This window comes from Dasypus novemcinctus, chromosome 15, assembly GCF_030445035.2.
Source record: "Dasypus novemcinctus isolate mDasNov1 chromosome 15, mDasNov1.1.hap2, whole genome shotgun sequence".
Taxonomy (NCBI): domain Eukaryota; kingdom Metazoa; phylum Chordata; class Mammalia; order Cingulata; family Dasypodidae; genus Dasypus; species Dasypus novemcinctus.
The window spans coordinates 35,479,767-35,494,680 of NC_080687.1; the positions used below are offsets into that span (position 1 = coordinate 35,479,767).

Genomic DNA, 14,914 nt, shown 5'->3' on the forward strand with positions numbered 1-14,914 from the left:
CCAATTCTAACTTCTTGCCCCATTTGCCTTATCATTCTGTCTATTCATCTACCCATTTTCTAAACACTTGAATGTAGACTGTACATGTCATGCTCCTTGAACACTTAATATTGTCATGTACATTTCTTAAGAATAAGAATATTCATTTCTCTAACCACCTTAAGTGTAGTTATCAAATTCAAGTGACTTAACATTGATATAAAGCTTACAGTCTATTCCAATTTTTTTCATATGTACCAATAACAATAATGTCTTTTGAGCCTTCTCTCCTATCTTGCAGATCCCACCCAGGATCATGTATTGCATTTACCTTTTATTGTCTCTTTAACTTTAATGCTCTCTTTTTTTCTTAATAGTGGGAACATATATACGACATAAACTTTCTACATCTCAACCACTCCTAAGCATATTGCTGAATGGGATTAAATACATTAACAATATCGCAGTACTCCTACACACCACCCTCCATAACTAGAACTTCCTATCTCCCCAATCAGAAACGCTACACTCATTATACATTAACTCCTCATTCCCCCTGCTTCCCAATCCTGTTTCTATGAATATACTGTCAGATATTTTCTTTGCAGTTACCATGGGGCTTAAGTTTAACATCCCAGTTCTATAAGAATCTTGTATGCTTTTATACCAATTTGAATTTAACAGTATACATAAACTATGTTCCTATACTCCTCCACACCCCCAACTTTATGTAGTTCTTGTTGCATATTACATATTTATACATTATGAGTAACCATTGATTTATCATTAAATTTTATGTATTTGCCTTTAAATCCTATAGGAAGTAAAAAAGTAGAGCTACAAACCAAAAATACAATAGTACTGGCATTTATATTTATTCATGTCATTACCCTCCTCAGAGGTCTTAATTTATGTGGTTCTATTGTCTATTGGCCCTTCTTTTCTTTTTTTTTTTTAAAGATTTATTTATTTATTTAATTCCCTCCCGCCCCACCCCGGTTGTCTGTTCTCTGTGTCTATTTGCTGCGTCTTGCTTCTTTGTCTGCTTCTGTTGTTGTCAGCGGCACGGGAAGTGTGGGCGGCGCCATTCCTGGGCAGGCTGCACTTTTCTTTCGCGCTGGGCGGCTCTCCTTACGGGGCGCACTCCTTGTGTGTGGGGCTCCCCTATGTGGGGGACACCCCTGCGTGGCACAGCACTCCTTGCACGCATCAGCACTGCGCATTGTCCCTTCTTTTCAACCTGCAGAACTCCCTTTCGCATCTCGTGTAAAGCCAGTCTAGTGGTGATGAAAGTCCTCAGCTTTTGTTTATCTATGAATGTTTTAATCTACTCCTCAGTTTTGAAAGACAGTTTTTCCAGACACAGAATTCTTGGGTAAAAGTTTTTATTTTCAGCACTTTAAATAATGTCATTCCACTATCTTCTTGCCATAATGATTTCTATTAAGAAATTGACAATTTTACTAAGGCTCCCTTTACGTGGCATGTTCTCTCTTCAGGCTTTCAGAATTCTCTTACTCTTTGGCATTTGACAGTTTGGTTATAATGTGTTGTGGTATGGGTCAATTTCAGTTTATCCTGTTTGTAATTTGTTTGAGCATCTTGGATGTGTATATCCATGTGTATATCCTATAGCCAACAATGTCTTGCTCCAGGTGGCACAACCTGACTGCTCTCCCACAGTGTTCTGAAATGCCTTCTATACAAAGGTTAAGTTTTGGGATGGGAGTCTCTCAGACCAGCATCAGACAGGTTGTGCCCAGGGCCACTCTGCTCCTTCTGTAACCAGGATCAGAGATCTATACTGGGAGGCCCAGTCAGCTCTTCATCAAGCCAGTTTACTGGATGGTAGAGGGGCCAGATGCCACAAGATCTTATTGCTCTTAAGAAGACTTATTCTTGATACCGTGCTCACCCTGTTAATGCAGTCCTTTAACTGCGTTCTGGAGTCCTGAGAAAGAGGTTTCTGTCAGTTCTTATTGGTTGTTCAAAGCTTCTGTTTAGGGATGGAGCCCTGAAGCATCTCACTCTGCCATCTGGATTCTCTAGATACTCTCCCATATCTCTCTTAAACAGTATGTCATCAAGAATTACAGACAGAACAACTCTGTTACAAAAGTGAGAGCCACTGGGCATACATATTGGATACATTGTACAAGATGTGGGACTATTTAACAGCAAACTATATGGTAGAAGATGAACTGTGCTTAAACAGTACAAATATGAGAGTGTTCTCTCATGAACTATTAACAAATATACAATATTAACACATGGTGTTAATAATAGGGGGTGTATGGAAAAAATATACCAAATGTAAGCTATAGACCATATTAAGTGGTATTAATCTGATGATATTCTTTCTTAATATGCAGCAAATGTAAGGTTTTGGTGGGGAGATGTGTGGCAATTCTGCATATTATGCATGATTGTTTTGTAAGATCAACTTCTCTACTAAAAAAAATATACATACACATATAAAAGAATTACAGGCAGTATTCAAAGTTTAGAAAAAAAAAATAAGGAACTATTTTTAATATACTTTGTTCAGTTATCTATGACAAAATTCATTTACTACTTTTTGTTCTCTCAAATAATTTTAAGAGAACTTCTATAAATATATTCCCATTAGCTTTGCACTGTATTATATACAGGAGTTTAATACTACCAACAAACTAAATAATTTCATATGTAATCTGATAAATTTAAAAACCAATTTAGCCATAGCTGAAGGTAGAAACAACCCAAGTGTCCATCAACAGATGAATGGATAAACAAAATGTGGTTCATACATATAAGGGAATATTATTCAGCCATGAGAAGGAATGGAGGTCTGATAGATGCTACAACATGGATGAACCTTGAAAACCTTATGCTAAGTGAAATAAGCCAGGCACAAAAGGTTAAATACTGGATGACTCTACTTATATGAAATACTATTATACTAGGCAAATTGATAGAGACAGAAAGTAAATTAGAAGTTACCAGGGGCTGAGGGATGGGAAATAGGGAGTTAACACTTAATGGGGGGAAGTGAACTTGGCCCAGTAGTTAGGATGTCTGTCTACCACATGGGAGGTCCATGGTTCAAACTCCGAGCCTCCTTGACCCATGTGGAGCTGGCCCATGCACAGTGCTGATGCACGCAAGGAGTGCCAGGGGTGTCCCCCGCGTAGGAGAGCCCCATGAGCAAGGAGTGTGCCCCATAAGGAGAGATGCCCAGTGCAAAAGAAAGTGCAGCCTGCCCAAGAACGGTGCGCGCACACGGAGACCTGACACAGCAAGATGACGCAACAAAAAGAAACACAGATTCCAGGTGCCACTGATAAGGATAGGAGCAGTCACAGACGACTACAAAACGAATGGACACAGAGAGCAGACAACGGGGGGATGAGAGGAGAAAAAGAAATAAATAATAAATCTTTAATTAAAGAAAACACTTAATGGGTACAGAATTTCTGTTTAGAGTTATGAAAAAACTTTGGAAATAGTAATAGTTGCACAACATTGTGGAAGTAATGTCACGGAACTGTACACTTAATATGGTTCAAACGGCAATTTTTTTTGTTATACATATTTTACCACAATAAAATTAAAAACAAAGGTAAAAACAAATCAGCCTCAAGAACTGGCCCTGGAAGTCATCACTTTTCCCATTCTCCATTGATTTCATCTATTCCTCTTCCCATGCTGCCCTTACACTAGCTCACATCATTTCCTTTATTTTATTTATTTATTTCTCCCCACCCTCTTGTTGTTTTTCACATGCTGTGCCTATTCGTCTTCCTTGTTTCTTTAGGAAGTGCCGGGAGCCGAATCTGGGACCTCTAATGTGGGAGAGACGTTATCTAATTACTTGAGCCACTTCTATGCCCTTCACATCATTTCCTTTAAACTCCAATTTAACCTTAAAAAAAAATCTTGTCAAAATTTTAAAAGTAAAATTGACTGGCTCCCTCTAAATCTACCATAAATATTTGAATAAATTTAGAACCAGGAAAACTTCTCTTACAATAACTAAGTTATTCCACTGTTTATAAAACTTAGTATCTTATTAATCTATTACCACACTTACCCTATTTTAGACTTAGCCCGAATTCCCAAATACTCTTTCATTTTTTCATTTATTCTTAAGTTTTTACTCATCTTGCATTTAGAATTTTATCTTGTATCAAATTCCCTTTAAATTTATCTCATATGTCAACTTTTCCTCTCTAGTGAAGTACCATCCAATTCTACTCCAATTAACAAACATGTCAATGCCACCTAACAGGCTTATGTTTTAGCTTTGCTTTGTGATTTGTAAGGATGTCTACAATTATCTCAAAGGCTGTCCACAGAAGTTTCCAAAATAACAAAACCCAAAAAACAGTACTTCTTATAAATCTTTTACCTAAGGACAAAATTAATATGAACTTAAGCAAGCAATAGGAACACAACATCAAGGTGAGTCAAAATAGCATCAGACAGCTGAGTTCATTTCAATTCCGAGGTCTATTCTTAATAAATATTTACTCTTGGGCAAGTAACAATCCTGAATGTCAAGATAAGGTAACAATAAATAGAAAATACCTAGTGCAGAAGCTGGTCCATAATTGGTATGCAATAACTATAAGTCAAATGAATAAGTGTAGCAATTATTACCCATAATTTTCAAGAAACTGGACATTCCTGAATCTGAATAAAGACTGACTAGTATAAAGACAACCTTGATGGTTTCTGTGGGAAATGGGCACAACTTCTCTCATCAAAGCAGTGTTTTAGGACATAAGCCTTCCAATCTACTCATTATGCCTATTAGTTACTATATTCTTGGATATTAGTCTAGGAAGGGAGAAGACAAAGATTATCAAGCATAATTCTCATAACCTTATGAGCTAGGGATTACTTGTTTCATTTTAAGACAAGAAAACAAGTTCAAAAATTGACCTGCTTGAAACAAGAGCAGTGAGTAAACTCTACTACTATCACCTTCACCTTTTTTAAAAAAAGATATATTTATTTATTTCACTCCCCTTCCCCGCCCACCCCCCAGGTTGTCTGCTCTCTGTGTCCATTCTCTGTGTGTTCTTCTGTGTCCACGTGTATTCTTGTCAGTGGCACCCGGAATCTGTGTCTCGTTTTGTTGCGTCATCTTGCTGTGTCAGCTCTCTGTGTGTGCCACGCCATTCCTGGGCAGGCTGCACTTTTTTCGTGCTGGGTGGCTCATTAAGGGGTGCACTCCTTGTGCGTGGGGCTCTCCTACGTGGGAGACACCCCTGCGTGGCACGGCACTTCTTGCGCGTATCAGCACTGTGCGTGGGCCAGCTCATCACACGTGTCTGGAGGCCCTGGGTTTGAACCTTGGACCTCCCATGTGGTAGGTGGATGCCCTATCCGTTGGGCCAAATCCGCCTTCCACCTTCACCTTTAATTTCTGTCATTCTCATTCCTTCACCTTACTTTTGTTTCTTCTAACATTTTTTTTCACACTTAATTTTCCAAGAAGATTAGCCTATCACTACTATCACTCAACTAAGTTATAGATCTTTCCTGTTGTTCAGTAAAAAAATATCTTGGCTATTTTGTAGCACTTTCATTAATTCTTCCTTTTTTTAAATTTTAAGAGCATGAATATTTAAGAATTAGTGTCTCACTTACAACACGCTAAGGAATGTGAAGTAAATTAAAATTAAAAGTCCCCTTAAACATGGAAAGGAGCTATTTATAGCACATTTGTAAATGTACATTTACAATACTCAATTTTAAATATGGGCCCTTATAGGGAAACAAGGAAATTTCACAAGTGCTATAAGATAATGGGGTTCTTGCAATATAGCAGGAGAGCAAATGGAGAATGGAGAAAGGAAATGAACCTGCTAGAGTTTATGTAGTTTAATAAAGAGTTTTAAAACTGAACCATTTAAAAGTATGCTGCAGATGTCATGACATTCATCCCTAAAAAATATCAATGCAAACACAGATTGAACAAACATGGTAAAATATTAGGTTGGTGCAAAAGGAATCGCGATTTCAGACTATGAGTTTTAAATCATTATAACAAGGCTCAAATACACCTTTGTTAATTAAAATTAGGAACCATTACAATCAACACATTTTTGCCAATGAGAAATAAGTTTGTTTATTCCTGTAACATAAAAACCTGTGCTTTGGAATTTGACGAACTCTTGGATAGCATTTTCTGCATCCTGCTGGTTATGGAAGCATTTCCTTGCAAAGAGCTGTTAAGATGCTTGAAGAAGTGGTAGTCAGTTGGTAAGAGGTCCAGTGAATATGTAGAAGAGGCAAAACTTTGTAGCCCAATTCGTTCAACTTTTGAAGAGTCGGTTGTGCAATATGCAGTCAGGCGCTGTTGTAGAGAACTGGGCCCTTCCTGTTGACCAATGCGGGCTGCAGGTGTTGCAGTTTTTGGTGCATCTCATAGATTTCATGAGCATTCTTCTCAGATGTAATGATTTCACAGGGATTCAGAAAGCTGTAGTGGATCAGCCTGGCAGCAGAACACCAAATAGTGACCATGACCTTTTTTTGGTGCAATTTTGGCTTTGGTAAGTGCTTCTGAGCTTCTTCTCAGTCCAACCACTGAGCTGGTTTTTGCCGGCTGTCGTATAATATCCACTTTTCGTGCACGTCACAATCTGTTTGAGAAACGGTTCGCTGTTGTTGCATAGAATAAAGGATGACACTTCAAAACAACAATTTTTTAAAATTTTCGATCAGCTCCTGAGGCACCCACTTACCGAACTTTTTCACCTTTCCAATTTGCTTCAAGTACCAAACTACCATAGAATGGTCAACATTGAGTTCTTTTGCAATTTCTCGTGTAGTTTAAGGGGTTCAGCTTTGATGACTGCTTTCAGTTGGTCATTGTCAACTTCAGACGGCCAGCCACTATACTATGATCTTCATCTTCAAGGCTCTCGTCTCCTTTGCAAAACTTCTTTGACTACCAACTGCACTGTACGTTTGTTAGCAGTTCTGGCGCCAAATGCGTTGCTAATGTTGCAAGTTGTCTCCACTGCTTTACCACCCATTTGGAACTCAAATAAGAAAAATTGCTCGAATTTGCTTTTTGTCTAACATCATTTAGAGTCTACATAAATATAAAATAAACAGCAAGTAATAAGTCATTAGCAAAAAAATATAAAGTGGGAAATGCACATTAAAATGATGTATAACATAACTACATTTAAGAATGTAAGCCAATATCAAATGGCAAATTTCAACAATGCAAAACTGCAATTACTTTTGCACCAACCTAATAGAAATAACTGTTGGTTCTGGGTGGTCTAGGTTGGTATACAGGTGATCATTATACTAGTCTTAAAACTTTTTTGAAATGCGAAAACTGTCATGATTAAAAGTTGAAAAAATAGAAGACTTTAGAGTTGAGTATAGACCTTAGTTGTCTTATTGACAGAACCCAAATCAAAGCAAAAGGAAATAAAATAACTGCAAAATTTAGGATGGAAAGATGTTTTAGAAGCAGGAAAGAGGACCTGAAAAGAAGTCTATTTATTAAATAGGGGAAAATATAATTTGCAATTTATGTGAAAACCAAAGAACAAACACAACAACAAACACTGAAGAACCATGAGGAATTCATTTAATCAACATATCTGCTTAATGTTTATAATGATCTGTACTAGACACTGTGAATGATATAGTATAAAACATAAACATACAAAAATATAAATGCCTTTAAAGAATTTATAATCCAGATGGGGTGACAAATCAAATATTTAAGAAAGTAAAAGAAAAAAGTGACAGGGCTATTTAAATATTCTTGGGGATAGTTACTGAAACTGTGGGATTTCATTTTCTTATCATTAAAAAATTTTGTACTGGGAAGCAGTGGCTCAAGCAGTTGGGTGCCTGCCTACCCCAAGGGCAGTCCTAGGTTTGGTTCCCAGTGCCTCCTAAAGAAGACCAGCAAGACAGCGATCCGACACAACAAGATGACACAATAAGATGACGCAACAAAGAAACACAATGAGGAAACACACGAGATACAACAAGCAGAACGGAGGTAGCTCAAGCCATTGGGTGCCTCCCTCCCATAAGGGAGGTCCTGGGTTTGGTTCCTAGTGCCTCCTAAAAAGAAGACAAGCACACGACAGACAGACACAGCAGACAGCAAGCGCAAATAATGAGGGGGTGATAGTGAGAGAAATAAATAAGAATAAATCTTTTTTAAAAATTTTGTGCTATAAGAGAGTGATATATGATTAATTTTAAGATCTTTTCCACACTAAACATTTTCTTTACTCACCATTCAAAAGCAATAAAGTCCAAATTCTTCCAGAAATTTTCCTTAAGTAGAAACAGTCAACTACAAAATATCACTGACCTGACTAGAAAGAGTCTAAAAGTTTATTTACTTCACATTCCTACGTTCAAACTCCCCAGCTGGGTTATTACAACCATGAAATGTTTAAACAACATTAAAGTTTAACATTTTAAGGAAGCTGCAATACCCTAAATCACTGAGACAAAGCAAGACTGATTACAAAACCACTCTAAGAAACTTTTTATGGAAATGGTTTTATTTAGAGCTCTATCATCTCCCTTCTAAATCCTTCTCCTCTTAAATGTATAATTTTATTTCTAGTTCTTCTTTGCCCATTCTATATCTGGTCACAACTATTTTATTTGTTTAGAGCAGATGGTCCATGCCACAGAACAAGATTTTTTTCTATTTCCTTGTTCCTTTGTTTTTGCTTATATTCCTCCTTACCCAACTACCATCACATCTGCCAAACTCCACACCATTAACTGGATTTAGAATAAAAAGAATCAGTTAAGAAATATGACTTTGTACAGGGGCACAGGCAAGTGTCTAATGACAAAAGCATCTACGATACTGGGGCACAGTCACAGAAAAGTCGACATAGTTACAAAGAGAAGTCTTAACTCAGAATAATTAAAAAATCCCAATAGGAATGCTGGAATTCACAAAGAGATGTTTATGAGCTTTGAGGAAGTTACAATACCCAGTAGCTGGCCTTCTAGGTACTTAGGGTTTTTCACCATCACTGACAATTAAAGTCTCAATTTTTTACTGTATAAAATAAAGTAATAAGTACAAAATCTGCCTACTTAAAATTAGCTACAAGTCTTTTGTTGATTACTACATTAATTGTGAAAGTTCAGGACCTCAAAGAGTAAGGGAGGAGTGCGAGAATGGAAGAAACAGCAGGATAAAAACGTAGTTAAGAGCCTAGAATTTGGAATCCTGGGTTTGCATCCTGCCTTTACTATTTATTAGCTATGTTGGCTTGAGAAGTTACTTAATCTTATTGACCTTCAGTTTCCCCATCTTAAAAGGTCATGTTAAATAAGAGGATTAACTAGAATAATATATACCTGGCACACACTAAGTACACAAATTGTAGTTTAACATTGTTATCGTTTTTCTTAAGAAAGGGTAATAAGTTTGAAAGGTGGGAAAAGAAGCAAAGAAAGACTATTTCACAAATTTCCTCGGAAGTCTTTCATCTTAAGACCTGTTCAGCACGATTAACTACAAAATTAACTGAGACAAAATCAGAGATAGAAAACTGCAAGGAGGAAAATGAAAGTAGAGGTTTGGAGAACCAGATTCTAAGGTCGACAAAGGCACAGACCAGTCTCTGCAAAGCTTATATGTATCTATCAACTTCCTTGCTCTCAGAGCTGCTATAATGAATGATTACTCGGTTTTTAAATAATTTTATTTAAAGATTTAATGTCCTAAAGGAAAACTTTCTAACTCAGTTTCATGTACTTTTTTCACAGAAAGCAATAACAATTTGTTGGAATGTGAATTTATCATAATCGGAGTGATCCTTTCCAACAACAGATTTTGGATTTCAAACAATACCAGTAACACCCACATGCTGATTAGTTCTCAGAAATCAAGAATCAATGCTTTTTTCTCCTAGAGAAAATTATGAGAATGCAAAAGTAAATATCAGTAAACAAACATATATTTTAATAAGTACACATAGAAAGATTTTTCTTTAATTTAAAATTTTCAAAGTACTTTTATGATCAAATTAAAACAGGTAGATACACATTTATTCTTGTGTCAGTTCAGAGCAAGATTAAGTACTGTTTTCTTAAATTTGACTCATTCTATATTTGGAGGCACATGCTCTCAAAATAACAGATACAATTTATAAAAAGCTCCTAAGAATAACTACCAAGAGAGGAATGTTAAAAGTATGATTCTGAGTTTCATTTAAATAAAAAATAAACATATTTTTAAAAAACAGGCGTACTTCACTTAATACACAGGAAAGTTCTTAATCTTTAAGACATCGAAGAACCTGATCTATACATCATATAGTTAAAAAGTGGCAGCAGCATCCAAGAGTTATACTACCATTAGTTCTTAAGTCTGACTTCATATTGACAAGCCAATAATAAACTGAAAGCTAAAAGCAGCAAAGGTAAACTATTCAATAATTTTCAGCAATAAGTCATCAGGATTCCACTCTACATTTAAAATAATCTAAAGATGAACAGCATGAGGCAACTAACTGAAATTGCCAAAATTTTCACAGAGCAGATTAGAAGCTCACATTTTAACCTATCAAAATCTATTCACTTCTAGTTAAGACTTTATTCTACTTATTGCAGTCAACATATTGTCCCCTGATTTTAAGAATGTTAAATGGATTCTGTAGGAAAGGAATACCATGGCTCAATCCTTTATCACCATGGTTACAAAAACTAACAAAATAAGGCAAATAACAGAAAAAAAGATACAGAAATCTTAGTAGCAATCAAATTAATGCATAGTAAAGTGTTTTTTGGTACTATCACATAGTATTAAACTGATACATAAAAATTTAAATATTGTGAAGACATGGGGAATACTTTAGCTAATAGCACTGTAAATAAAGCTTATATTTCTTGAAAGAAACCTGGCAATGTTAAATAGAGCTATAAAACTGCTTCTTGTCTTTGACCTAGCAATCTTATATTTGGTAGTATGCAAGTAATTCCTGCTAAATACATTCTAGCAAAGCTACTTATAATAGAGAAAAACAGATCAATCTAAATACACTACAAGCAAGAGATGGTTAAGCAAAACATAGTTTAGTAATAGGATGAAATATTATATAGTCAATAAAAAAACAGTAAGAATGTGTTCTATGTTGATATTCAAATGTATGTACAAATGTAAACCACAGAACAGTCACACATTATTTAGGAAGGTTAATAAAGAAGTTAGAATGATGTAAATAAAATTTTATGTTTATGGGACTCCTGAATCCCCACTGATAAATGCAACATAAAACAATTTTAAGGGAGAAAATGACCAAATATTCAGGATTCTTTGGACTGTTTCTCAATATACTTAATGAGCCAAATACAAAATACGATACGTTACAGTTCCATGTAAAGACTATTACTACATAAATTATGCTTATGCTGAAGATATACTTGTATCATCTCTGTATTTATGAATATTTTATAAGGTTGATAAATATTGTACTTTTTCTCTAAGAAATGCAAAACACCATTCAATGGGAATATATAAGAATCAAGTATGATTACTCCTATTTGGGTATCAGTGACTGCCTACTGAGGAAGAGCTCCAGTTTATCCAGCTCCAGATTCCCTAACCTAACGGCATTTCCTGGAAATAATTCTAGATTATTTTGGGACACATTTCGGCTAATAATTCCTATTTTACTACTTCCATTTCTAATTTTTAAAGTGAGTCCCTTCAGCTTTTTGGAATACACGTAAAAGACTGTCCTCCTTAACAAATTAGGAATGGATGAGAATAAGTACTCAGACTGAGTAACGCAAATTTAAGTAGTTTACTGTTATTTACAGCTTACCCTTTGAAAGGCAAGGAAAAGAAACAGTTTACTTCAAATTTCCTATAACAATTAGACAAATTGTAGGGAAAAAGTGCCAAATTAGATCCTTTTGCTCATCTAAGAGTTATTTTTTTGACCAAGATATGAAAGCATCAAAGATGAAAATCGAAACGTTTCAGAAAAATAATCTGCCTTACCTAATGTATACCTATACCTATAAAAATTAAGAATCCAAAAGGACTCCCTCAGATGAACTAAAACTCAGCAGAAAAGTAGCCACTTAAAGACCTGTTGCAAATACAAAAACCATCCAACTGGCAGACCACCTGTAAATTTAACTCATACTCATCTTCTTAAGTTTACCTCAAATGTCACTTCCTATGCAGCTCTCCCTTAAGACTCCAATCCACAGATGTTTTCTCATTTTTGTTTTAGAGTACTTTAGACATATATCTTTTATAACATATCAGATATCAGTAATCTGCTCATAAGATCATGCCCCTAACTTTGAGGTTCCTAGAAGTGAGGAAATGTATTTTTCATCTTTGCCGCAATGCAATACATAATTGCTGTTATAATTAAATTTAAAGATCAAATGCTGGCTTTAAAAGCTGATAACTACAATACTTAATGGAAAAACCAGTATGCTTACAAGACTAGCTCTCCCACTTGAAAGCACTATATTCTTTCCGACAGAACTCTCAAAAACGAGTGAAAGCTTCCTGCATTGTAGGGTATGAGAGTTACAGTACTGAAGCGCTAAATGTTGACTTGAATAAACCTTAAAGATCCAAATCTTTGAAGAGCTCTATCAACATGCCATTTGGGATAGTTAACACATATCAACAAACTACAAACTGCTATGAAAATTTAATAGCTTCATTAATGCCCTAAAATATGCTTAGAATTCAGATACAATAAAACTGGCAGTAATAAAATAAACACTAGCTTTAAAAATAATTAGCCTTAGTAAACCTATTTATAGATAATAAAAGTTTGCTGAACGATTACTTGAATTGTTAAATTAATAATGGTTTCAAAGAGATTCTCATCCCCTGAATGTAAAGTTTTAACAACTTCACAAAAATAATTGAGGACAAATGTTGTCATGCCTTAGATTGAATAATCAACAAGCAGGTTACCTTACTTCTGCCTCTTATACTAGCGGTTAAACCGAAACCCTGAATGTTGATGTCCATAAGAGATAAAAAGAAACTACCAGTTTCTCCCATCATCTGTTCCTTTTAAGTACTCAAAACAATCTCAGTGAAACTAAACAGTGGGGTTTTACACACCTTTTGTGCACTGAATTTTTCAAAGGCAGGAATTGTCTCAACCATTACAGCAGGTTTATTAACGCAGTTGATGCAATTCGGGATGTTATAGTTCACAAATAAGGAACCAAATAATTGCGCAGTTAGATGGCAAAGCCCTTAAAGAAGAGGCTCAAGTAACCAACCTGCAGTTCCAGTAAAGTACACTAAACAGGGAACAATGAAGTTAAAAGTTACTCTAAGTTGTAACTAAGCTGGGAGCTCCTCACATGCACGGACCTGGTCTTCCAGTTGTTTAGAGTGCGTGATTTGGGGCTGGGAACGCATGGAATGCTTGCTGACCTGCATGCATCCAACTCAAGGCTCCAGAGTCGTGTAGCCCAACTCCAAGAAAGCTAGACGCACAGCCCCTATTCCAGGAAAACGGAATACAGTTCCTCATATTAACTTGGCCGGCAATACCGGAGGAGAGGCCTTCTGAGCCCTCAAGAATCTACCCTTGCAAGGGCACTCCAGCCTCCAGCGAGAGCCGAGCCGGGTCCCCGCGCTTCTGGAGCTCAACCCAACCCACTGCTACTCCGCCTTTCCTTGGTTCCGACCCAGGGGCCCTCGCTTCCCCAGACAGGGAAAGACATTCCCTCTCGAGAGTGCAGCCGGGGGTCCGCCAGGCCTCACTCACCTTGCACTCCTCGCTCTTTTTCTCTTCCTCGCAAAAGTTGACGGGAGCTAGGCCGGGGAGGTAGAAAGCGCCGCCCGGGCGCGGGCCCGGAGCCGCCCCCAGCAGGAGCAGCGACAGCAGCCACAGCCGCGGCCACCGAGATGACGCCGCCGCCGGCAGCTTCGCGCTCATGACTGCTGTTTCGGGGAAAGCACAGCCGAGCCTAGGGGGTGATGAGGGAGGGCGGGACGGGGAGGCTCGGAAACTACGACCAGGCGGCCTCAGAGGACCGCCACGGACAGTTCCGGTTGCGCTGAGAGACACCGCGGGTCCCGCAACAGAAACTGAACCCGATCTCGACAGAGCATGCGCAACACTGCCCGCACATGCTCAGTGAGAACGGCCCTAAGCGCCCCAAGGAGTTTACGGGAGGGAATGTACAAAAAATCCACTTTCCAGGTTTTTAGCCGGCCGATGGGAGTGGTTGCTGGGGAAGTAGTTCCGGCGTTTCTGTTCTGGCTCCGCATTCGGATCTAGAACGCACTTGGGGCGTAGTAGATCTTGCCTCAGGTTGGGTACTTTCCTTTTGTTGCTTTGTGTTAATTTTCTGTAAACAATATAGGGATTCCTCACTACACTGCCCGTGGCACTCCAACCTCTATTACAAAATAGGTATTCCAGAAAATATGTGCTAATGGATAGGAGTTGGTGGAGGAGCAGGTAGGGAAAGTTCGGGATACAGCTGGTTGGGAACAGGAAAAAAACAAATATGGAGAAACTCGTCGCAAATCCTCAAGTAGACATCTCCAACCTTTGGATGTGGTGGCGTATTCTTGGGTGGGGACAGGTGATTGCACAGAATAAACAGACTTTTAAGGGTGAGTGGAAATGAGATCGGGAGAAAAATGGGAAGAAAAGAGTAGAAGAAGGTAGTATTGACAATTCTTTGCAAAAGAAACCATGGACACACTCTAGAGTTCCGTGAGGAAAGTAGTTTAAACATAGTATGATTACCTTTGAGCATATTTTGTCACTTTCCTCATTGATGATGTGACAAGATGTGTGTGTATGTACGCATACATTTTTTGTGTGTGTTGTGCATTTTCTGATTATTTGTCAAAGTGAAGCTTGCTTTTTGATGACATAAAGTCAATTCAATTGAGCTTTAGAATTCTATCAAATTCTGA

The 14,914-nt window shown here is 37.4% G+C and overlaps 1 protein-coding gene across 2 annotated transcripts in view; it reads right to left on the reverse strand.

Annotated features, from left to right (window-relative positions):
- TM9SF2 (transmembrane 9 superfamily member 2) overlaps positions 1-14,103 on the reverse strand; it is an 82,775-nt gene extending 68,672 nt beyond the window's left edge. For both annotated transcript variants that reach the window (XM_004458415.4, XM_023588747.3), the window contains exon 1: positions 13,749-14,103. In XM_004458415.4, coding sequence (XP_004458472.1) covers positions 13,749-13,919 — 171 coding nt within the window. In that variant the 5' untranslated portion in view covers positions 13,920-14,103. The remainder of the gene's footprint in view (positions 1-13,748) is intronic.
- Positions 14,104-14,914: the final 811 nt, after the last annotated feature.